This window comes from Sorex araneus, chromosome X, assembly GCF_027595985.1.
Source record: "Sorex araneus isolate mSorAra2 chromosome X, mSorAra2.pri, whole genome shotgun sequence".
Classification (NCBI taxonomy): Eukaryota; Metazoa; Chordata; class Mammalia; order Eulipotyphla; family Soricidae; genus Sorex; species Sorex araneus.
Genome location: NC_073313.1, coordinates 252168874 through 252191708, shown reverse-complemented (window position 1 = coordinate 252191708; position 22835 = coordinate 252168874). Strand labels below are relative to the sequence as shown.

General features: G+C 60.0%; 3 protein-coding genes across 8 annotated transcripts; 2 read left to right on the top strand and 1 right to left on the bottom strand.

Moving 5' to 3' along the window:
- The first annotated feature begins 2124 nt into the window (after positions 1-2124).
- TUBA4A (tubulin alpha 4a) lies at positions 2125-6658 on the top strand. Of its 2 annotated transcripts, none has more exons than XM_004617134.3 (4): positions 2125-2283; positions 4105-4327; positions 4665-4813; positions 5075-6658. In XM_004617134.3, exons 1-4 carry the CDS (start codon positions 2281-2283, stop codon positions 6044-6046), a joined length of 1347 nt encoding a protein of 448 aa, XP_004617191.2. In that variant the 5' UTR covers positions 2125-2280; the 3' UTR covers positions 6047-6658. The 2 variants fall into 2 exon arrangements, with proteins under 2 accessions (XP_004617191.2, XP_054979161.1); XM_055123186.1 differs by lacking the exon at positions 2125-2283 and adding an exon at positions 3000-3145.
- Positions 6659-7487: 829 nt separating this feature from the next.
- Positions 7488-11169, bottom strand: STK16 (serine/threonine kinase 16). Of its 2 annotated transcripts, XM_055123207.1 has the most exons (8): positions 11048-11169; positions 10524-10712; positions 9441-9660; positions 9164-9297; positions 8764-8884; positions 8549-8644; positions 8108-8229; positions 7488-8014 (listed from the first exon to the last, which is right to left on the bottom strand). In XM_055123207.1, the coding sequence occupies exons 2-8, from the start codon at positions 10607-10609 to the stop codon at positions 7876-7878; spliced, it is 918 nt and encodes a 305-aa protein (XP_054979182.1). In that variant the 5' UTR covers positions 10610-10712; positions 11048-11169; the 3' UTR covers positions 7488-7875. The 2 variants fall into 2 exon arrangements, with proteins under 2 accessions (XP_054979182.1, XP_004617190.2); XM_004617133.2 differs by lacking the exon at positions 11048-11169 and having other exon boundaries at positions 10524-11038.
- A 46-nt stretch (positions 11170-11215) lies between these two features.
- GLB1L (galactosidase beta 1 like) lies at positions 11216-22829 on the top strand. 4 transcript variants are annotated; one of them, XM_055123182.1, is made up of 17 exons: positions 11216-11348; positions 13919-14058; positions 14227-14393; positions 14559-14709; positions 15029-15089; positions 19005-19099; positions 19187-19361; positions 19454-19512; positions 19619-19740; positions 19833-19873; positions 20007-20125; positions 20413-20487; positions 20586-20675; positions 21317-21430; positions 21621-21752; positions 22193-22417; positions 22552-22829. In XM_055123182.1, exons 2-17 carry the CDS (start codon positions 13948-13950, stop codon positions 22816-22818), a joined length of 2004 nt encoding a protein of 667 aa, XP_054979157.1. In that variant the 5' UTR covers positions 11216-11348; positions 13919-13947; the 3' UTR covers positions 22819-22829. The 4 variants fall into 4 exon arrangements, with proteins under 4 accessions (XP_054979157.1, XP_054979156.1, XP_012790120.2 ...); XM_055123181.1 differs by having other exon boundaries at positions 19451-19512; XM_012934666.2 differs by having other exon boundaries at positions 19187-19376.
- The last annotated feature ends 6 nt before the right edge of the window (positions 22830-22835 follow it).

Genomic DNA, 22835 nt, shown 5'->3' with positions numbered 1-22835 from the left:
CAGAGAGATAGCCCAGTAAGTAGGGAGTTCGCCATATATGGCTGACCTAGGTTCTATCCTTGGGACTAGATATGGTCCCCCCAACCCTGCTTGGAGTGAATCCTGACCGAAGTGCCAGTAAAAAGCCCTGAGCACTTCCAGGTGTGGCCCTACTCACTGTGTACAAGGGAAGCACCCTACCCACTATACTATCTCTTTGGCCCCCTCGGTACTCTTTTTGCTGTAAGTCAAGTCTACAAGAGGCCACATGTGTCCTGAAATCACCAAGGGGCCTGACTATCCAGTCTAGGACACTTCATCCCAAAGTTAAGGACAGACATACTCCATGTACTCACCAGTTTTTCTTTGTAATTTAAAAATGTTTTTGTGGGGCTGGAGCAATAGTACAGCGGGTAGGGCGCTTGCCTTGCATGTGGCCGACCCGGGTTCGATTCCCAGCATCCCATACGGTCCCCTGAGCACCTCCAGGGGTAATTCCTGAATGCAGAGCCAGGAGTAACCCCTGTGCATAGCTGGGTGTGACCCAAAAAGCAAAAAAAAAAAAGTTTTTGTAATTTCAGAGCCACACTGGGTCATGTCAGGGCTTACTTCTGCCTCTGTGTTCAGGGGATCTCATCCCTGGGGGTGGGGGGTGGGGGGGTGAGGGGGGACCATATCTAGTGCCAGGGGTTGAATCTAGAAGCCCCTTAATCCCTGTTCTCTCTCTCTCCAGCTCAGTTGTCAGTTTTCTTTTTTATGAATGAGTCTTGTGGGTCCAAACAGACATGATCTTATTTAATGGAATTCTCTTCCTTGCTCAACTCAGGAAGGTGTCCACAAAACATTTCGTGGACAAACAGTTGCCATTACTTGCTACTGTATCTTGCGGAGCAGTCACACAGCCCTGGCTCTGGGAAGCAGCGTGGGAGGAGAGACAGGTGAGTCCTGTTCCAAGTGATTGTGCCAGGTGACAGGTTTCCTAAGGAGAGGCTCTTCCCCATGAATTTTCACCTCCGGATGAATTTCCGCAGTGAAGGGGCAGCATGCAGAGCAGCTGTGTCTGCAGGACATGGGCCTGAAAGGCAGGAAGACCCAATTGCTTCTGTTTGTGTCCGGCCCTGCCTGAGTGCCAGGCTGCTAGGCACTCAGACCCTGCCCCGGGGCTTAGGGACAGGATGGGACATTCGAGACAGACATGGGGATTGGAGCCAGTTATAGCAGGCAATGTGCTCTTTCCTTGGGTGCTGCCTACCAGGGTTGGAGCGCGGGCACCGCATATGGTCCTCCGAGTACCACCAGGAGTGATCCCTGAGCGCAGCGTCAGGAGTAAGCCCTGAACACCGCGGGTCCCCCGCCACCCCCGAAACAAACTAAAATAAATAAGTAAATAATTGAAATTAGCCACGGCTCGGAATCCCCTTGAGCTTTTATCCTCTCCCGGTCCCCTCCGGGTGGAATCCTGGACTCCTTCGCCACCGAGAGGACCAAGACTTTGGGAAAAGCCCTTGCCCAAGATTGCACAGGTCCTGAGGCTGGCGGCGGGACGGCGCGCAGGTGGCCGTGGCGAGGGCCGGGCTGATAGTGACGGCGCCGGTGACGGGCCGCAGAGCCGCGCGCGCGAGCGGTGAGCCCGGCACCTTCCCGGCGTCTGTCCCCCGCAGACAGTCCGGGATCCTCGGTCCGCCGGGGGGCCGGAGGAGGAGGGCTCGGCACCCTGGGGCTCAGACTGTGCTCGCGGTCCTCGGCCGCGCACCGGAGTTGGCGCAAGCCAGCTCTCGCGGTCGGGGACCGGCAGGCGGCGTGCGGCTCCAGCGATCGGCGGGAGCCCGGCGGCGCGCGGGAGTCTCGGGCCAGACTAGATGGGGAGGACACGGACGGAAGCGGGCTGCACCCCGCGGGGAAGCACCTCTACGGCACCCGGCCTCATTCAGAGCTCCTGAACTCTCCGCGCCCCGGCATCGTGGGAGCAGGAGAGACGCACCCTTGGACTGTGCCCCGCGTCCCTGCGTGCCAGCTCCAGGTTTGGAGCGAAGGGCTCAACCCCAAGACGCGGCTCGGAGCACGCAGGCCACAGGTGAGGGCGCCGCCAAGGGTCGGGGGAGGGGCCGCGCGCAGGCCCCACCCCGGGACCGCCCACTCCCCAGACGGGGGCGTGGCCTCCGGGCTGCCCGGCCCCTACGGGGCCCGCGAGCGCGCGGCCCCGCCCCCCGCCTATAAGAGCGGTGCGGCACTGCAGCTAGCGCAGTTCTCACTGAGACCCGTCACCCGGACTCTGCGTGAGACGCACCACCCGGACTCACCATGGTGAGTGGGGCCCCTCTGCCACCGCTCCCGGCCCCTCAGTTGCCCCTCTCCTTCGGGGACCCTCTCTCCGCCCGCACCCTCCACCCGGCGCTCCCGGGCTGCGGGAGGTGCCAGGAGGGTTTGCGCTGCCTCCACCTTCCACCTCCACCCTCACCCACTCCCGGGCACTCCGGAGGAGTCGTGCGCTTCACTTTCGGGGACCGGGGGTGGCGGGGGATGCGGGGGGAGGCCTGCGCGAGGCCAGTCTGGGGAGCCTCCTGGAAAGGCACTCCCGCGCGAGTGCCCGAAGCCTCCCGGCGCGCGGGGGGGGGGGGGAGTGGGTCACGCGATCCCGCTCTCGGTTCTTTCCACGGGCGGGCCGGAGACCCGCTCGGCCGCCCTCCGCTCCGGTCCTCCCCGCCCCCCTCCCCGGTCCCCCGTGCCCTGGAATGGAGCGAACACGTGCTTGGCGCTAGACGGTGGAAGGGGGTCAGGTTACCGGTTCCCGCGTCCCCTTTTCTCCCGACAATATGTGCATCTCTCTCCTCGCCGCCGTCTCCCCCCACCCCGTGACTCAGCACCCCGCTTCGGAGCCCGGAGGGATGGCGGGAATGGGGTTTGGCTTGGTGGGGCGAGCCTGCCCCCTCGCCAGCCCGAGTCCGGGTGCGCCGATGGGCAGAGACAGCTGGCGCGGAGCGCGAGCGCGGGCAGAGGCCAAGTGGGGGGAGGGCAGAGGTGTGCGTAGGGGTGGTATTTATAGCCCTGGATGGGGCCCCGAAATCCAATCCCCGCTCTATCCGGGGATGCTGGGACACGAAGGAATCTCTCCGGGAGGCGAATGGAGGGCCGGGGTGTAGGCGCGCGCTCCCCTGGCCGGAGTGAGGTAACCCGCACGTTCCGCTTCCCTTTCTGGGTATTTGGAAACCGTCACCCCGCCATTTCAGGGCTTGCCAAGGAGGGTTGCGCTGTGCCGCCTTCCTGGGGCGCTTGGTGGGGGGAAGGGGGGCTAATTCAAGATTGGGCGTGGGGGGAAGGGGGAGCCCGGGGCGCCTGCTGGCCACAGCCCCGCTGCCTCTGCAGGTCTGCTCACTGCTATTTCCGTGAGGGCTGACGTGGAGCTGAAGACTCCTGGGGTGAGGGGGTGGAGGTGGGGAGAGCAGCCAGATGGGATCGATCCCCCCGGAGCCAGATGCGATCAGATGGTGTAGAATGCCACGCCAGTGGCTCCGGGGTCACCTAATGCGGGGTTGGAAGGCGGACACCACCTCTGCAGCCGTGGGGAGGAAAGAAAGCCAGGGGGGGTAGCTGAAAATTCTGGTTGTTCCTCCCCCAAGCCAGAGTTATTCAAGTGTGTGTGGGTGGGTGGGTGGGGGTGGGGGGTCTCCAGCTGTAAAGACTCAGCTGTGGGAAATCTCACTTTTTCTCGCCCTGGAGCAGCTGCTTCTGTGCCCGGACCAGGATTCGGGAGCTGCTCAAAGTCGCTTGCCCTTGACTGGGTGACTCGCAGCCAGCTCCTCTGGGCTGATAAATAAGCACTTGCCCTCCAGGTCCCTCCCCGCTGGAGTGCCAGGTCCAGGCAGCCTCCCCTAGTCCCCCCCACCCAGAAGTAGGCAAAGAGGGATGTCTGGCCGAACTGGGTACCTCCAAGTTGGGGAGACGCGCTGCAGGGGAGTCTGGGCACGCTGCCAGCCTCTCTCATCTCTGCCCAGCCCCAAAGCCGCCACTTTTGCCAATTGAGTCATCTGGACTGGGAGGTGATGGGATGAGAGAGAGAGAGGCCCTTGAGGTGAGGACGCAGGGGCGCGGCCCCTCCTGCGACCGTCACCTCTCTTTGTCCCTCAGCGTGAATGCATCTCCGTGCACGTGGGGCAGGCAGGTGTCCAGATGGGCAATGCCTGCTGGGAGCTCTACTGCCTGGAGCATGGGATCCAGCCCGACGGGCAGATGCCCAGCGACAAAACCATCGGCGGAGGGGACGACTCTTTCACCACCTTCTTCTGCGAGACGGGGGCGGGGAAGCACGTGCCCCGGGCGGTGTTTGTGGATCTGGAACCCACGGTGATCGGTGAGAAGCACGGGTGGCCGGGAGTGCCATGGGGACTGGGAAGGGAAGGGGGACATTGAGGGGAGTGGACAGGGACCCTCAGTGTCTCCATCTGTTAAAAGTGTGTCCAGGCCAGGCGTTTCTCTGGCCCTGAAAACTGCTTGCTCCATGCAAGCCACGGAAGGAAGGGGTCATGGCTTGGGGTTTTTTTTTCTCCACATGGCTATCTCAGGCTGGCAGGAGGATGATGGTTTCCAAATGTCCGGCCGCAGCCCCCCAGGCTGGGGGAGGGAAGGCCCTGCCCTGCCCAGCATGGCCTTGTGGTTTGTATTCATCCTGGTGGTCTGTGCCTTTCTAGATGAGATACGGAACGGCCCGTACCGCCAGCTCTTCCACCCCGAGCAGCTCATCACTGGCAAGGAGGACGCGGCTAACAACTATGCCCGCGGTCACTACACCATTGGCAAGGAGATCATCGACCCCGTCCTGGACCGGATCCGCAAGCTGGTGAGGACGTGGCTGGGGGAGCGAGAGAGGACAGGAGGAAGGTTCTGAGATGATGCTAATGGTGAGGGACGGTTCTCTGGGCCCAGATCTATTTCAAGCAGCCGTGGCTAATTGTAGCTGTTCCCAGAGTGAGCCGCGCCTCTGCCGTGCTCATCAGTCTTTCCCTGACTCCTGAGATATTTTCGGCTTTTCTGGAGCCAGGAGGGAGAGTCCCCAGGCTGCTCCCCTGTCTCCATGGCTCTTGCTTGCTTTGCTTTTCAGGCTGACCAGTGCACGGGACTCCAGGGCTTCCTGGTCTTCCACAGCTTCGGAGGGGGCACCGGCTCCGGCTTCACCTCGCTGCTCATGGAGCGCCTCTCCGTCGACTACGGCAAGAAGTCCAAGCTGGAGTTCTCCATCTACCCGGCCCCCCAGGTGTCCACGGCCGTGGTGGAGCCCTACAACTCCATCCTGACCACGCACACCACCCTGGAGCACTCGGACTGCGCCTTCATGGTGGACAACGAGGCCATCTACGACATCTGCCGGCGCAACCTGGACATTGAGCGGCCCACCTACACCAACCTCAACCGCCTCATCAGTCAGATCGTGTCCTCCATCACGGCCTCGCTGCGCTTCGACGGGGCCCTCAACGTGGACCTGACCGAGTTCCAGACCAACCTGGTGCCCTACCCGCGCATCCACTTCCCCCTGGCCACCTACGCGCCCGTCATCTCGGCCGAGAAGGCGTACCACGAGCAGCTGTCGGTGGCCGAGATCACCAATGCCTGCTTCGAGCCGGCCAACCAGATGGTGAAGTGCGACCCCCGCCACGGCAAGTACATGGCCTGCTGCCTGCTGTACCGGGGTGACGTGGTGCCCAAGGACGTCAACGCCGCCATCGCCGCCATCAAGACCAAGCGCAGTATTCAGTTCGTGGACTGGTGCCCCACGGGCTTCAAAGTGGGCATCAACTACCAGCCCCCTACGGTGGTGCCCGGGGGGGACCTGGCCAAGGTGCAGCGTGCCGTGTGCATGCTGAGCAACACCACCGCCATCGCCGAGGCCTGGGCCCGCCTGGACCACAAGTTCGACCTGATGTATGCCAAGAGGGCGTTCGTGCACTGGTACGTGGGCGAGGGCATGGAGGAGGGCGAGTTCTCCGAGGCCCGGGAGGATATGGCCGCCCTGGAGAAGGATTACGAGGAGGTGGGCATCGACTCCTACGAGGATGAGGACGAGGGAGAAGAGTAGAAGAGCTGCGTGGAGCCCCCCTCCCCCCACTGTGTTTATTGCAAAATCCTTTCGAAATAAACAGCCTCCTTGCACGGTTTCTTGTCCGCTCTGTCTGCTTACGCTGCTTGTGCCTCTGCTGCCTTCCTCCTTGTGCTGCTACGGCTGCTGCTGCCCTGCTCGCCGCTCATCACCCCCTACCTCCTGCGACTGAAGCTGAGAACTGCCACGGGGCCTGCCAGGCCCGGGAAACCTGATCTCCGGGGGCCTAGGAGAGGGAGGAAAGGAAGACCAGGCCCGGGATGTCTCTGCCCTGCCCGCCTTCACTTCCTTTCCGAGCAGGCGATCCCGAGTCCCGCTGTCTGGAGTCTGAGAGCTGAGCCTGCTCCCTCCTTCCTGCTGCTTCTGCTGTCTCGGGCTCTGGAAGCCAGGCTGGGCCCGGACCCTTCTGGGCCTGATGAGAGCTTGGGCTGGCCTGACCTGGCCTCCCAAAGCCTGGAGGCTCGTCATCAGCTAGGGTGGGTGGTTGGGAGCTCCCCCCACACCCCAGCCGCTTTGCTGAGCTTCCTGTCTGTCTCTGCTGCTGCTTTGCTGGGGCCTCCGGCTGTGCCATTAAAAGTCAGGTCGCCTCCCCTCTGTTTGTGCTTTCTTTCTGGCCTCAGCCTCTGCGCTAGCTGGTGGGGCGCCTCCTGCCAGGGCCCTGGGGAAAAACGCCAACTTTGCTAATAGGCACCCAAGGACCCACACTGACGTCAGCCAGCACGTGGGGGTGGGCACCGTGGGGGAGGGGAGTGAGACGCCATCTCTGGAGCACGAAATGCCAACTGCAGCCTGGCCACCCCTCCCTGGCGATTCAGGGACGCCGTGCCCTTCCCCCGGGAACAGGTCTCGGGCCCCGCCAAGGTAGGGCCCCTGTTTACTCAGCAGTGCAGGCAGGAAGTGGCGGCTGGATCTGGCCGTGCCACACCGGCCTCATTAATCATTAACCATGTGTGAGCTTGAGCCATCTGGGAGACTGGGGGCCCACATGGCTGCCACCAGCGCTGCCCTTGCCCCTGGGGCTGAGCTGGGAGACGGAGTCTGAGCAGTTCTGAAGCTTCCTGGCTGTCTCCACCCAGGGCAAGGCTGGTAAACCGGCTGGGCTGCTCTGACTCAGCTCCCCACCCCAAGGGCAAGGAAGGAGGGAAAGGAGGAGTTGGGGAGGCTGTCTAGGGGGCCCTGATCCCAGTTCTTGGCGTTAGCAGATGTCAGCTCAAGCCAGAGCAGCTTCCCATTCTGACTGAGGCCAGCTGAGAACACTGCCCCTGCCATCACCCGCCAGCCCGCTGGGGGAAGGCTCCCCCGCCTGCCTCCTCTCTGGACAGCTGTCACACCGTCCCCGGGCCACTGTCCTCCCTGGGCCCTGGCCTTGGGAACAGCAACCAGTCTCGGGGCCCCACACTCTGGGAACAGTGGGACCGAGTTCAAGACACCAAAGTGCTTTCACTTTATTCCTGTCTGTATACAATCTCCTGCTCCCAAATTTGGAACCAGACCATGATGTGAGCTCAGAGCCTGTGTCCCCCAGCTCAGGCTCCCACAGTCCCCCAGCTCAGGGGCCCTGCCCCCTTTGCTCTTGGGAGTGAGAGGGCAAAAGGAAGGAAGGGCAAGATGATGCTCCCACCCCTCTGCCCTCTGGCAAGTGAGCGGGAGGGGGAGAGCCGGGCACGCTGCACCGCACACACGGCCCAGAGCCTCCATCCGGGCTCTGCGGCTGCCGTCGCTCCACGGCTCCTGGCTGGCTCAGACCACGCCACTGACGTGCTGGGACCACAGCCGCTGGCTTGCTCGGACCATGGCCACTGGCGTGCTCAGATGTGGGTCGTGTCCTGGCCTGGCGCTGGGGGCTGCAGGGCCTCCAGCTGAGTGAGGAGGACGGGAATGTGAGGGCGCTGCTCGGAGTCCACGGTCATCATTGAGTCCAGCAGCTGCTGCATCGCTGCCGAGTACCTAAGGGAGGGAGGGCCAGGGGACCAGGGAACAGCCAGCCCTAGGCCAGGGCCCCCACCCTGGGGTGCATCCAGATGGGGGTTCGCCGCTCACCTGGGGCTCTGTGGGATGATGAGCTTATTCTGGACAGCCAGGGCCACGCTGTCCCCCTTCTGGAACACCATGTCGTAGGGCCCTTCGCCGTACATCATGGCGTAGAGCACGCAGCCTAAGGACTAAGCAAACCTTGGTTATGCCCACCTCAGCCCCTGGGCATCACTGGGGGCCAGAGAGACTGTCTGCCAGCTGAGGGGCCCTGAACCTCCCAGTCAGCCTCTGCCCTCAGCTCTGACAGTGAGCGCCACCCGAGCCGTGCAGGGGCACGCGGGCGGTAGGAAACCACTTCCTGAGCAACAGCACCTGTGCCCAGGAAGGAAGTGCAGGGGGATGGGGACATCGACAGTTCCGGGGGGGCCCCCCAGCAGACACAGCCTCTGTCCCGCAGGAGCACGAGGTATGTGTGGGGCGGGGTGGGGGCGGGGGTTCTCTCCTCACCCAGACATCAGTCCGCTCATCGATGACGCAGTGGCTCTGCACGGTGAAGAGCTCGGGGGCCCGGTAGGAGATGGTGCACCGCTGGGCTGCCCAGTCCTGGAACACAGAAGTCCAGCGCGCGGCAGTGGGGCCGCAGGCACAGAGCTGGGGCAGGCACTGGCGGGAGCAGTGGGATGGGGCCAGGAAGGGGTGGGGTGGGAGGGAGACGGTCTTACCTGCAGGGCCAGAGCCTGGCGGGATCCCTCCACTTGGATGCGAGCTTGATTCATGGAGCCCAAATCCATTAACACTGGCTGCCCCTCCTCCCCGAGCAAGATGTTGGTGGGCTTCAGGTCTCTGCAGGGAAGTGGGCAGGACCTCTGAGGCGCTTGCACCCAGACGGGGAAGGCGATCAGAAGAGGGAGCAAATGGGGCTGAGTGATAGCACAGCGGGTAGGGCGTTTGCCTTGCTCGCCGCCAACCCCGGTTCGATTCCCAGCCTCTGGTATGGTCCCCTGAGCATGCCAGGAGTAATCTCTGAGCATCAACGGGTGTGACCCAAAAAGCAAAAAAAAAAAAAAAAAAAAGAGGGAGCAAAGCCCTCATGCTGCTCCGGGCACGGGCTCTCCCACTGACCTGTGGGCATAACCCTTGGCGTGAATGGCCTCGAGGCCTCTGCAGATGCCAAGCAGCAGCTGGAGGATCTGCTCTTCCGTCAAGAAGCTGCCTTTGTCCTTCAGCCTTTCGATCTCGTTCCACAGCGTCCCTCTCTGCAATGCAAGTCCCGCCCGGAGTGGGCAACGGCGGCCAGGCCTGGGCTCCCTTCCCCATGGCCATCACACCTCCTCCTCCTGCTCCTGCGGCTCCAATCTGCCGGGGGCCACCCCTCTTCGCTGCCCGGGGGCTTTCTGACCTTGAAGAAGGGGAGCAGTAGCCAGGCCTCCTGTTTTGGGCCCCGCTCCTTCACACAGTAAGCCACAAGGTGAAGGATGTTGGGGTGATAGAAGAGGCGATGCATGTCCGCTTCTCGCTCCGCTTCCTCCTGGTCCTGCTGCTCGTGACACAGGATCCGCTTCAGGGCGTAGAAGTGGCCATCATGTAAGCCCTCCACTAGGTCCACATAGCTGAACCCGCTGTGGGCCGAAGGGGTGAGTAAAGGGCAATGACCATATGTCACACTGCCAGGGGAAGGGGAGCGTTTGGGGAGGGGGGAGGGAGAGGAGAGCGGGGGTCGTGTCCTTCATTCCTATTTAACAAAACACCTTCCCGAGATGTGGAGTCAATGCCACGTTTTGTAAGTGACAGCTGCTTGGTAAATGTCCATGCTGACCTACAGCTAAGAACCGAGCACTGCGTGCCTGCCTGATGTACATCATCTTAGGGTTCTGTCAGCACCCCATGGTGCACAGGAGGAAATCAAGAGTCTGACAAGGTCATCCAAGGCGGACCGAGAGGGCAAACAGTACAGCAGGTATGGCGCTTGCCTGGCACGTGGCTGACCCGGGTTGGGTTAGATCCTCGGCATCCCATATGGTCCCCCGAGCCCGCCTGGAGTGATCCCTGAGCAAAGAGCCAGGAGTCAGCCCTGAGCACCGCTGGGTGTGAACCCCCAAAATCAAAATGAAACAAAACAAAAGAAACAAAACACCGGGGCTGGAGCAATAGCACAGCAGGTAGTAGCGCCTTGCACGCGGCCGACCCGGGTTCAATTCCCAGCATCCCATATGGTCCCCTGAGCACCGCCAGGGGTGATTCCTGAGTGCAGAGCCAGGAGTAACCTCTGTGCATTGCCGGATGTGACCCAAAAAGCAAAAAAAAAAAAAGAAAGAAACAAAACACCAAGGCGGCCTGAAGAAACCTGTCTCCAGAAACCATCTTCTTTCCTACTTAACTCTGGGGGAACACCTCGAGGGAGCCCCGATCCTGGGCAGATGGCTGTCCCTCAACCCCCAGGACCCCGAGACCCGAGCTGGGAGGGTGATGGCCACACACTCACCCCTCCCCCAGCTTCTGGATGAAGAGGTAGCGCTTGTTGTCCACGACGAAAGTTCCCCGAGAGCAGACACACAGCGCGTGGCCCATAGCGGCCGGGTCATCCTCCTCCGGGGCGGTCTAGGGCTGTCAACGGGCTGGTCCAGGGGGCACTGCTCTGACAGACGGTGAGCCGAGGGTCCGGGAGAACATTCTGGAAGGGAGAGACCGGCACGGCGACGGGTCGGACGCAAGCCAGAGGGGGGCCCAGCGGAGCAATGGGGACCGCTGCGAGCTCAGGCCTGGCGATGCCAGCTCCCGTATGGCAGCGCCCAGGTGCCTCCCAGCGCCAGACCCTGGGTCCACCTGCGGGCCGCCCGGGGCTCCCGCACCCCTTGGGGCCGCAAAGGCGGGTCCCGCGTTCGTCCCGGTTGCGGGCAGAGGGGGTGCGAGGCGAGGGAGGGGACATCCCCTGGGCGCCCCCCGCCGCCTCGGCATCGGCGCGCACAGGCCGGGAGGGGGCCGGGCCCCTGACTCCCCCCCACTAACCTGACTCGGGCGAAAGAGACGCAGCAGGGACCGGAAGCGGTGCTACGTCATCAGTGCGCGCCGGAGTAACGGCCCAGCGGTATCCTAGCAACCTCCGGGCATCCCCAGGATGTGGGGGCGCGGCGCCCAGAGGCCGGGGGCTGACTAGGCCTGGCGCGGGGGCTACGGGTCCCGGCCCCGGGTGAGAGTTCCCCGTCTGGCCTTCAGCAGGGGGGCAAAACGCAGGCACCGACGCCGAAGGGGAGCAAAGCCGGACTCGGCCGAGGCCCCCGGGACTGCCACCTTCCTCCCGATGCCGGAGGTAGGAGGCCCCCTACCGCCGGCGATGTGCTCCCGCGAGGAGAGCGGTGGGGACGGCAAGTGCCTGGACCCCCCACCCCCCCACCCCCCAGCTCTGATGACTACCCTCTGTGGGGGGGCTCTAGCCCGTATCCCAATACCCTAGTCTTTTTTTTTTTTTTTTTTTGCTTTTTGGGTCACACCCAGCGATGCTCAGGGGGTTACTCCTGGCTTTGCACTCAGGAATTACTCCTGGCAGTGCTTGGGGGACCATATGGGATGCCGGGGATCGAACCTGGGTCGGCCGCGTGCAAGGCAAACGCCCTACCCGCTGTGCTATCGCTCCGGCCCCCCAATACCCTAGTCTTAAGGGCGCAGGCTCCTGAACCAGATTGACAAGCCCCGTGGCCGAGTGACCTCGAACAAATTATTGAAGCTCGAGGATCTCACTTGCCCTCATGGGTCCCCAAGTGCGTGCACCATGATGCCACACCGGCGGATTCAACCCCAATTTTTATTCAACGGGTTGTAATCCCGTGGATCGCTTATTCCCTCTTCCGCCCCCTTGATTTTCTCGCCTGTAAAATGGGAAGCGCTCAACGGGCTGCTGATGCTGAGCCCAGTCCCCAGTTCGTGCTGAGACTCAGGAATCACTCCTCCATCCTCAGGGTCCCAGGCTTGGGACTGGGGAAGCAAGAGTGATAGAAAGTTCTCAAGAGTCCCATGCCTGGCTACCAAGGAGTGGTTTCACAGTCTCTTGCCCCAGCCACAGCAGTCCCTTGGAGAGGGACACACTTCCAGGGAAGATCAAGTGGCCAGGAGGGGTATCCTGGCCCTTTTGCCAGAAGAGAGTCCTCCAGGAAAAAGATCACCCTGGGCTGGAGAGGTAGTGCAGTGGGTAGGGTGCTTGCCGTGTGAGCAGCAGACTCAGATTTGCTCCCTGAAAGCACATATGGTTCCCCAAGTCCTGCCAGGATTTATCCCTGAGCACAGAGGGATAGGCTCTGAGCAGTGCCAGGTGTGACCCCCCCAAAAAATATTCTTGTTATCTGGTACCTCCCATGTCACACTCCAGAACTTAGGTTTCCTTTGCTTTGGGACTTGCTTTAGCCCCGTGGCTCTAACTCTTACTCATCTTGATTTAACCAGGTTGGAGCGCTAGAACAAGGGGTTCAGGTCCTCACCCTGCATGCTTCAGACCCTGGTTGGTCACCAGCACTACACAAGGTCCCCAGAGCGTGGCTTGGAGTCCCTCTTGAGCACAGAGCCAGGAAGAGCCCCAGAGTGGGGACCTCATCCTCTCCTCCCCACAGATATAGATATAACCTGCTCTGTGCCTTGTGCATTTCTAGAAGCCGAGGACAGATTCACAGAGAACCGGTACTCTCTGCCCTCAGTTTTGTTTTGTTTTGTTTTGCTCTTTGGGTCACACCTGGCAGTGCACAGGGCTTACTCCTGGCTCTGCACTCAGGAATCAACCCTGGCAGTGCTCAGAGGACCATATGAGATGCTAGGAATCGAACCCGGGTCGGCCGTGTGCAAGGCAAAGGCCCTACCTGCTGTGCTATTGCTCCAGCCCACTGCCCTCAGTTTTGGGGAACATTGTCCCCCCTCAGATGTGTGCAGGACGATCTGTGTCTCTTTATTGTCTGATTGGGCCACAGCCAGCGCTCAGGGCCTACTCCAGCCACTACACTCAGGGGTTGCTCCTGGCGGGGCTCAGGGAATCAAACGTGGTACCAGGGACGAAACCCTAGTTGGGCTGCGCGTCAGGCCTACCTGCTTTACTTCTGCCCCAGCCCCTGCCCGAGTATCTTTAAAGCACAGATTCTGGGTCCCTGGGAGATAGCGCCAAGGGCTGAGCACAGGGATCACACGCAGGCACCTGGGGTTCAGTCCCACCCCCATAGTTCCTCGAGTACCTCCAGGTGTGCACCCCAATGTATCTCTCCTATCTGGTTCTGAGACAGGCTCCAAGACACTGTGTTTTTAGCATGCAATGGAGCTCGCACTCGGATGGCTGTTCAGGAGCTGCAGAGGGTTTAAGTTTCTTGTTTTATTTAGACATCGGGATTCACACAGTAGTTCACGATGGGTTTCCGAGCGGACCATGTTCCCATCTCCAGCCCCACCACCAGTGTGCCCCTCCCTCCGCGGCTGGTCCCCGGTTCCCTCCCGTCCCTCCAACCCGACTCCTTACAGTTTATTGATTGTAGGTTTACAGATACCTCACCTCTAAGGCCCGGGCCCCTTGCCCCATTGTTACTTCCAGAACTTTCCTTCTTGCTCCTCCTCCTCCCCCCCCCAACACACCATTTCTTCTCGCCTTGCCCACCCCCCAGTCTAGAGCCAGCGTTTTGCCCACTCTTGCTGCCTACCATTCCCCCTGGACATGTTATTCTGTATACCAGCTTATTGCGAACATCCGGTACGCGACCTTGTTTTCCTGACTTCCTTCACGTACCATGAGATCTTGCAGTTCACCCGTGGGAGCCGCAGAGGCTTCTACAAGCTCACAGAGAGCGGGCGGGTGGTTACAGGCGCCCCGCAGAGGTGGTCTCCGCCCCTTTGCTCGCTGAGCTTTCCTCCCAGGAGGCCTCCACGTGACCGTCGAACCGCCCATGGCTAACTGGGGGAGCCCTGGACGCACCATGGACCCGCAGCCGCCACTCTGTCTGCCCTTCCTGCCACTGCTGCTGCTGCTGCTGCTGCTGCTGCTACCGCTACCCCAGGTACAGGCACAGAGAGACCCCGCCCAACGAAGGGGCGGGGATCCCCCTCCCAGGGGGAGGGGGAGACAGTGAAAGGACAGCCCACCCCCGCGCCCCGGCCAGCCAGCCGGCCCCTTCTCCTGGAGCCCACTCCTCACGCCCAGCTCCTGCCTGTCTGCCCCTCTGCAGGCGGACACGCGGTCTTTCCAAGTGGATTGGGAGTATGACCGGTTCCTCCTGGACGGGACCCCCTTCCGCTACGTGTCCGGCAGCCTGCACTACTTTCGGGTCCCGCGGGTGCTCTGGGCCGACCGGCTTTACAAGATGCGAATGAGCGGCCTCAACGCCGTCCAGTTGTAAGAAGTGGGGTGGGGAGAGCTCAGGACTTCACCCGCCTAAGGGACAGGGAGGGCAGGGCAGAAAGGAGGCCGGCACCTCATTCCAGCAGCTACCCAGAGTTCCCCAAATCCTTTAGACCTCCCCAGCCAGCCCTGCATCCTGTTAACTGTTTCCTTTCTCAGTTATGTGCCCTGGAACTACCATGAACCGCAGCCTGGGGTCTATAACTTTGAAGGCAGCCGGGATCTCATTGCGTTTCTGAAGGAGGCATCTTTAGCAAACTTGTTAGTCATCCTGAGACCAGGACCTTACATCTGTGCTGAGTGGGAGATGGTGAGTTAGCGGAGCAGGGTGGAAGCACACACACACACACACACACACACACACACACACACACACACACACACACAGACATATGCCTTCAGAGACACTCACACACACACAGACACACACACTCAAACACACACAGACACATGCACACAGATGCACACACACATACACACACACATGCACACCCCCCAGTTCTAGTCTGTTCCTATTCACCCGGGCTCTAGGCTGCTCTGGTGCTCTGCCTGGCCTTCTTTCTTCTCATCCTCGTAGTTGACTCCCAGACAACAAACCCCACACACCTTTCTGTTTTTGTATGTCTCAGGGGGGTCTTCCGGCCTGGTTGCTTCGAGAACCAAATATTCGTCTGAGAACCTCAGATCCAGGTGAGTTGAGGCAAAAGATTGAACACAGTCAAGAAGCTAACAATGACACCAATGACACGGGTCATTTGGGTGTCCAAGGAGGCCCCCCGAAATTAGGAATCATTCACTCAGGTTTGTTTGGTTCCCAGACAAGATGCAGTCTCTATGCAGTGGGCCATCAACTCTAATTTTTGGCTCTTGTTTTGGATTGTTTTTTCTTTTTGGGTCACACCCAGTGATGCACAGGGTTTATTCCTGGCTTTGCACTCAGGAATTACTCCTGGCGGTGCTCGGGGGACCATAAGGGATGCTGGGATTCGAACCCGGGTCAGCTGTGTGCAAGGCAAACACCCTACCCGCTGTGCTATCACTCTAGGCCTTGTTTTGGATTTTTAAAGTATTTGCTGTTTAGTTGGAGGGAGGCCTGTCATGGCGCTGCCTTTGCTTTTCTGTCTCTCACAGAGTGGCCAGAGAGAGTGGGCTGGAGTCAAGACGGGCTGGTGGTGGGCCATTTTGGTGTAGGATTGCTTCTGCCATGGCAGGGGATTTCCTAAGTCTTATTCTCAGGTCCAAGAAGACCCTTTGGAGTTTAAGCACAGGTGTGACACAGTCTGATTTGTTTTCAAAATCGTACTTTGACTCGAGAGAGGGCAGGGTTGGGGTGCTTGCCTTGCACACAGCGGACACGAGTTTGACTCCAACATCTCCTATGGTTCTGCCAGGAGCAACCTGTGAGCTCAGAGCCAGGAGTAAGCCCTGAGCACCACTGGTGTGGCCCCCAAGCAAACAGTCCCTTTAGCCTGACTGTGAAAAATGGACCGAAGGGAGCCAGCACGGAGGGAGAGAAGCTCTTTGGGAGACTGTGATGGTGTTGAGAGGAGAGACGAGCGTGGCCGCAGATGATGCTCATGATAGAAACAAAAAGAGGGGGCTGGAGAGAGAGATAACACAGCGGGGAGGGCATTTACTTTGCATGCAGCCAACCTGGGTTCGATTCCCAGCATCCCATATGGTCCCCTGAATGCAGAGTCAGGAGTAAGCCCTGTGCATCGCCAGGTGTGACCCAAAAAGAAAAAAAAAGAAAGAAAAGGGGACAGACTCATACAGGATGGAGAAAAAGATCACAGGACTTGACAGATTTGGCTTGGAAGAGGGGCAGGTAGGAACAGTGTGGGAAGAGTCCAAACGTTAAAATGAAAGAGTGTTGGTGTAGGACAAAATGTACAGTCTGTTTCCAAAGAAAACCAGCCAGCCGTCCCTTGCTAGCGGATCCAGTAGCCTTCCCCACGGTGGAGCACGTTGTCCTTCCGTCTCTCTAGTCCTATGCTCTAACACTCCTCTGGTCCCCACCTTGTCACGCCCCCCCCTCCAGTCTCTTACTGGCTCTCCTTCAGGTCCCTTTCTGCTCAGTCTTGGGGTGTTTCAGGGATCCGTCATCTCATCTGTTCACAGGGCTTTCAATTCGAATAGGGCCATGAGTTAGCTCTGCAGGCTGAGTGCGTGCCTCGCGTGTGGGAGACCCACGTATGATCCCCGGCACGGCATGGTGTTTCCAAGCAGGGCTAGGAGCAACCCCTGAGCATACAATCAGCCAGTAGTCCCCCCAAGCACCCCAGAAAACAATCAACAGAATACATCCTGATAGCCAGTGACTGCAATACGTATCACTAGGCAGAACCTTTGCTCCGTCCCTCTCGGAGAGCCCGGCAAGCTACCGAGAGTATCCTGCCCACACGACAGAGCCTGGCAAGCTCCCCGTGGCATATTCAATATGCCAAAAACAGTAACAACAAGTCTCACAGTGGAGATGTTACTGGTGCCCGCTCGAGCAAATTGATGAACAACGGGATGCCAGTACTACAGTGCTACAGTGCAGGCAGAACCTTTGACTTCCTAAAGCAAAGCACGTACGTACATACCCTACGTGACTTCTGCAGTTGGAGGTCTACAAGGAAGAGTGATAAGCCTGAGCTTAGGGTCCCTTTCCCAGACCAGCTCCTCACACATCTCATTTCAGTTAATGACACCTCCATTTTTTTTTTAGACAAAATAGAGGTGTCATTAAGTCCATGAACATGGTCTAAAGAGTCACATTCAACTCACATTCAATTCAGCCAAAAACCTCCTTCTGGATGTGTTGAATTCAACTATTCTTCCTTACTTCCGTTGCCATCACTCTGCTCCAAGCCATTTTCCTTCACAGGGTTTTTTTTTTTTTTTGACCATCTTCCTAGCTGGCCTCCATTCTCTCGCCTCACTCTCACGAGGTTCACTCTCAATATAGTGGCCAGCGTGGTCCTATTAACATGTAAGTGTAACAGTACTTCTCAGATCATGGCCGTTCTGTTTCAACCTCCCCGATGGGCACTCATCTCAGCACATGCCCCGTGGATTCCAGAAATTCCGGAAAATCCTCGCACCTCATTGGCCCACCCTTGGCCGCATGCTCCTCCTGGCACCGTGCACTGTGGTCTTTATTTGGTTTTGGTTTTGTTCGGGGGCCACACTTGGCAGTGTTCACGGGTTACTCCTGGCTGCACAGAACCTACTCCTGGTGGTGCTTGGGGGACCACACAGGGTGCCAGGAATGGAACCCAGGTCAGCCGGATGCAAGGCAAGCGCCCTCCCCACTGTACTGCCCGTCCAGCCCCACCTTGTGGCTTTTCTCCCAGCCTCTGGGCCCCAGCCTGCAGTGAGGCTTGTGAGGCTGGAGTGAATTCACTCACCCTCCAGAGTTTCCTGCCTGCTAGACCATGCCCTCCTCAGGCGGGGGCCAGCCCACTCGGGGGCCAGCCCCAAGGAAACAGCCCCAGGGATAAGTGTTTAATGACCAGCGGAGGCTGTGAGGTGACAGGGGAGGGTGCCACAGGAGGGCTCACCCCAAATATTCAGGAATCAGGGGTCTTCCTGAGGAAGAGAAAGAGAAGTGGACACATGGAAACTGAGTGAGGTAGAGGAGGGTGAGGGAGGGAGGACCGGCTCAGGAAAACTCCGAGGATGAATCATGAAAATCAGAGCGGGGGTCGGAGAGATAGTACAGCAGGCAGCGCTTGCTTGCACGGCTGACCTGGGTTCAGTCCCCGGCACCCCATGTAGTCCCCGGAGTCTGCCAGGAGTGAGCACAGAGCCAGGAGTAAGCCCTGGGCACTGCTGGGTGCAGCCCCCAAACTGAACAATCAAACTCCTGATACAAGCATATAGAAATCACTATAATTAATTTTCCTGGGGGCTGGAGCGATAGCACAGCGGGTAGGGCGTTTGCCTTGCACGTGGCCAACCCAGGTTCGATCCCCAGCATCCCCTATGGTCCCCTGAGCACCGCCAGGAGTAATTCCTGAGTGTAGAGCCAGGAGTAACCCCTGTGCATTGCCGGGTGTGACCCAAAAAGCAAAAAAAATATATATATATAAAATTAATTTTCCTGAGATAGGCAGGAGTGACTCCTTACTGCAGAGCCAGGAGGAACCCCTGAGCCTGAGACTGTGGCCCCCAAACCAGAAGGAATCAGGGTGGAGACTTGGTGGTGGCTGTCCACAGCCCGCCCGAGGACGAGGGCCAATGCACAGGTGTAGGAAGGTGAAAGCCACTGATGTGAAACATGCCCAATGACCTGATAGTGGGCGGATCTCAGCAGGGGGCATGTCCAGCTGCAGGTTGGTGGCCTAATCGCTGCTCTCTAGGAGGCATTGACCGTTGACCTGCCATTCCACAGACAAGGGACATGGTTTTACGTTCCCTCGAGTAAAATGCCCCTTGCTGTGCCTGTGCTAGTGTCCAGTGCTTGGGGTTGAGACTCTGGTTCCCAGATGAATCCCAGAGGCCTCTGACTCCGCCCCGCCTTGGGAGCGCTGATGTGAGGGGTGGGGGACTGCCGGGGGGCGGGGTGGGGTGGGATGCTCCTCCTCAAGTGCTCCTCCTCCCCCCCCCCCCCCGCAGTCTTCCTGGAGGCTGTGGACTCCTGGTTCAAGGTCCTGCTGCCCAAGATCTACCCGTGGCTCTATCACAATGGGGGCAACATCATCAGCATCCAGGTACTCGAACCCGTGCTGCCGTGCCAGGGCTTCTCGGCCTGCTAGACCACCCCGAGGTGCCCAGCGCCACCCTCCTCTCTCTGGCAGGTGGAGAACGAGTACGGCAGCTTCGGGGTGTGCGACACCAAATACATGAAGCACCTGGCCGGGCTCTTCCGGGCCATCCTCGGCAAAGAGATTGTGCTCTTCACCACCGACGGGCCCGAGGGCCTCAAGTGTGGCTCCCTGCAGGGGCTCTACACCACCGTGGACTTCGGCCCAGGTCTCCCGAGCCAGGGTTAGGAGCGGAGTCTGGGCCCGGGGGGGCTGACTCTTCTATGCTCTTCACCTGTCACCTTTGCCTCCTGTCAGCAGCTGACAACATCACCAGAATCTTCTCCCTGCTTCGGAAGTATCAGCCCCACGGGCCGCTGGTGAGGAGGCGGAGGGGAGGGGCGTGCCCAGGAGGGGGCTCAGCAGGGAGTGGTTACCCCACCCCCCACCCTCCATGCAGCACGGCCCCTCTGACTTCCGTGCCAGGTGAACTCGGAGTACTATACAGGCTGGCTGGATTACTGGGGTCAGAACCACTCCACTCGGTCCATTCCCGCCGTCACCCGAGGCCTGGAGAAGATGCTCAGGATGGGAGCCAGCGTCAACATGTAACGGGGACCGGCAGGACGGTGCCGCGGGGTGTCGGGGACGAGAGCCCGGCCCCCCTGGCTCAGCGTCTCCCTCCGCCCCGTCCCCGCAGGTATATGTTCCACGGAGGCACCAACTTTGGATACTGGAATGGTAAGTCTGGCTGGCCCCTGGCACGGACGCCCAGGGCAGGGCTGAGAGTGGGCGGGCTGCGTGACCCACCCCCCTCTGCTCGGTGCCCGTCCTCCCCGGGGACAGCAGTGACCCTCCCGCTGTCTGGCCTCAGGTGCCGATGAGAAGAGCCGCTTCCTCCCCATCACCACCAGCTATGACTACGACGCGCCCATCTCTGAAGCCGGGGACCCCACCCCTAAGCTGTTTGCGATTCGGAAAGTCATCAGCAAGGTGCTCCGTCCCCGAGTTCAGCTTTGGCGAACGACCAGGCAGCGCCCAGATGGCTGGCCAAGGGACCCAGAACCCAGGGGGTGGTTGTCTGGGCTATGGAGTCTCTTGAGCATCCCAGGGGAGCACTTGGGGGTCCAAATGGGGCCATCCATGCTGGTGTGCAAAATCCTAACTTGGTCAGGACCCCCCACATCCACCCTTGAACCCCGAGAACCTGCTCTAGGCTCTGGGGATAAGGGCTTTGTCATTTCGGTTTTCTATGGCTCCTGAGACAAAATTTGGCTCAGTTCCAGGAAATTCCCTTGGGACCTTTACCTCCTCCCAGCGTCAAGATGAGGCTTGGACCCATTACTATGCACATGGTAAGCGCCTCTCTGGTCTCTCTCCAGTCCTGCCTCTGTTTCGAGCAGCCCACCGTGCCCTGCCTTCTAGCCTGGCACTCTCCTCCCTGTTCTAACAGATTGGGGAGCTGCTGCATTTCCTGTACTTCCTGTGTCCCGAAGGGCCCGTCCGTTCCATTTTGCCTTTGACCTTTGAGGCTGTCAAACTGGTAAGGCACAAACCCACACCCAAGGGTATGGGCGCCCCCCCTCCCCCACGCCACCTCTGGTGTTTTTGCAGTTCGCTCCATGCCTGCAGTTTCCCCCCAGCATCCCTCTCTCTTTTGGTGGGGGGTGGAGGAGGTGTCTAGGGGGATGGTTGGCAGTTTTCAGGGGCTGCTCCCAGCTGTGTGCTCGGGGGTCAGGCCCAGCTGTGCTGGGGATCGATCTCATGCCTCTGCACGCAACTCTTTGAGCTTTCCTACCCAGTAACTCCCGTTTTTATTCTTCTGTTTTGGGCCACCCCCGGTGATGCTCAGGGTCCACTCTGGCCCTGCACTCTGGCAGCACTCCTGGTAGGGTGGGCTCAGGGGACCATCGGGGGTGCTAGCGTTTGAACCCAGGTCAGATGCATGCAGGGCAAGTGCCCCAGTCGATATTCTCTGGCCCCCAGCATCCCTCTCTTCTCTCTCATCCTTTTTGGTTTATCCTGGTGCCACCCCTCGAAGTGGCCTGAGGCTACACCTGCCGCTCAGGGCATCCTGCAGAGCCAGGACTAGAACCCGGGGCTCCTGCAGGCACCGCCGTCACCTCCCAGCCCGCCCCCCCCGGCCCTGGCTTCTCACCTCACGTCTCATTCCTGCACTCTCAGGACCACGGCTTTATGCTGTACCAGACCTACCTGACCACGGCTGTTGAGGAGCTGACAGAATTCTGGGTGCCCAACAACGGGATCCATGACCGCGCCTACGTGCTACTAGACGGGGTAAGAGCCCAGATGCCAGGCGCTTTGGCGTGCCCATTTCCCCCAGCCCTGCACCCTCCCGTCAGTGCTGCCTTTCCCAGCTGCCTGCTCACCTTCAGTGGTGGTGGTGTGTGTATGTGTGTGTGTGTGTGTTGGGGGGGTGTGCCATTCTCCCCGCCACCCAGCCTCAGGACCCGTCACTTCTCCGCAGGTGTTCCAGGGAGTTTTGGAACGCAACATGAAAAACAAACTCTTCTTGATTGGCAAAGTGGGCACCAAGCTGGACATCTTGGTGGAGAACATGGGCAGACTCAGCTTCGGGTCCAACAGCAGCGACTTCAAGGCAAGCTCCTTCCGCCCCCCCCTGCCCTGCCCTCTCGCCCCCCCCCTCCCCTCCCCTCCGCGTTCTTGCGGTCCATACTCTTCCAATAGGTGCCTGGGGAGGACGTTCTGAGTCCTGCTCTTAGGAGAGGGCCAGAGAAGTTGGGCCGGGGCTTAGGGACGTGGACACTAGTGTTTTTTTCTTTTCTTTTTTTGCTTTTCGGGTCACACCCGGCAATGCACAGGGTTTCCTCCTGGCTCATGCACTCAGGAATCACTCCTGGCGGTGCTCAGGGGACCATATGGGATGCTGGGAATTGAACCCAGGTTGGCCGTGTGCCAGGCAAATGCCCTACCTGTTGTGCTATCGCTCCAGCCCCCGAACGCTAGTTGTGCGGATGTTGTTCCGAGCCCTCCCGGGCTCTGGGCGTGGCCCTGGCACTTAGCCTGTCTTCCTCCCAGGGCCTGTTGGAGCCGCCTGTTCTGGGCCAGATCACCCTGACCAACTGGCTGATGTTCCCTCTGAACGTGGACAAGCTGGTCAAATGGTGGCTGCCCCTCCAGCTGAAAAAAAGGCTGCACCCCCGTCGGCTCCCTAGTCCCTCCGGCCCCGTCTTCTTCTCCACAACGTTTTCCATCTACAGCTCAGTCGGGGATACTTTCCTCTATTTACCCGGATGGACCAAGGTATTACGGTGGGTGGGCGGGTGGGGGGAGGCAGGGGGTAGAAATGCTTCCTCTGAGTGGGAACCGGAAGGGAAGGGGCTTCTCCCCGTGCGGAGCTGATTTTTTTTTTTTCTCTCTCACCCCTTTCCTCCCAGGGCCAAGTCTGGATCAATGGGTTTAACCTGGGCCGCTACTGGACCAAACGGGGGCCGCAGGAGACGCTCTACGTGCCCAGCCCCCTGTTCACGAAGGGCCGGCGCAACCGGGTCATCCTGCTGGAGCTGGAGAACGTGCCCGCCAAGCCCCAGATCCAGTTCCTGGACAAGCCCATCCTCAACAGCACCTCGCACAAGACCTTCATCTACTCCCTCCTCACCGACACGCAAAGTGTCCCCGAGCCCATGGATTTAAGCGGGCACTGAAGGGGCGGGGGCGCGGG

What these genes read in the sequence shown, in the direction of transcription:
- TUBA4A (XM_055123186.1), top strand. Translation starts at nt 3,029, where the DNA reads ATGGGGCCCCGAAATCCAATCCCCGCTCTATCCGGGGATGCTGGGACA. An exon ending in GCTCCCCTGGCCGGAGTGAG is followed by an intron (nt 3,146 to 4,104) that starts GTAACCCGCACG and finishes TTTGTCCCTCAG; the next exon opens with CGTGAATGCATCTCCGTGCA. An exon ending in TGGACCGGATCCGCAAGCTG is followed by an intron (nt 4,814 to 5,074) that starts GTGAGGACGTGG and finishes TTTGCTTTTCAG; the next exon opens with GCTGACCAGTGCACGGGACT.
- STK16 (XM_055123207.1), bottom strand. Translation starts at nt 10,609, where the DNA reads ATGGGCCACGCGCTGTGTGTCTGCTCTCGGGGAACTTTCGTCGTGGAC. An exon ending in ATCCAGAAGCTGGGGGAGGG is followed by an intron (nt 9,661 to 10,523) that starts GTGAGTGTGTGG and finishes TTCGGCCCACAG; the next exon opens with CGGGTTCAGCTATGTGGACC. An exon ending in ATGAGCGGACTGATGTCTGG is followed by an intron (nt 8,230 to 8,548) that starts GTGAGGAGAGAA and finishes AGGTTTGCTTAG; the next exon opens with TCCTTAGGCTGCGTGCTCTA.
- GLB1L (XM_055123180.1), top strand. Translation starts at nt 13,948, where the DNA reads ATGGCTAACTGGGGGAGCCCTGGACGCACCATGGACCCGCAGCCGCCA. An exon ending in TGCTGCTACCGCTACCCCAG is followed by an intron (nt 14,059 to 14,226) that starts GTACAGGCACAG and finishes GCCCCTCTGCAG; the next exon opens with GCGGACACGCGGTCTTTCCA. An exon ending in GGCCTCAACGCCGTCCAGTT is followed by an intron (nt 14,394 to 14,558) that starts GTAAGAAGTGGG and finishes TTCCTTTCTCAG; the next exon opens with TTATGTGCCCTGGAACTACC.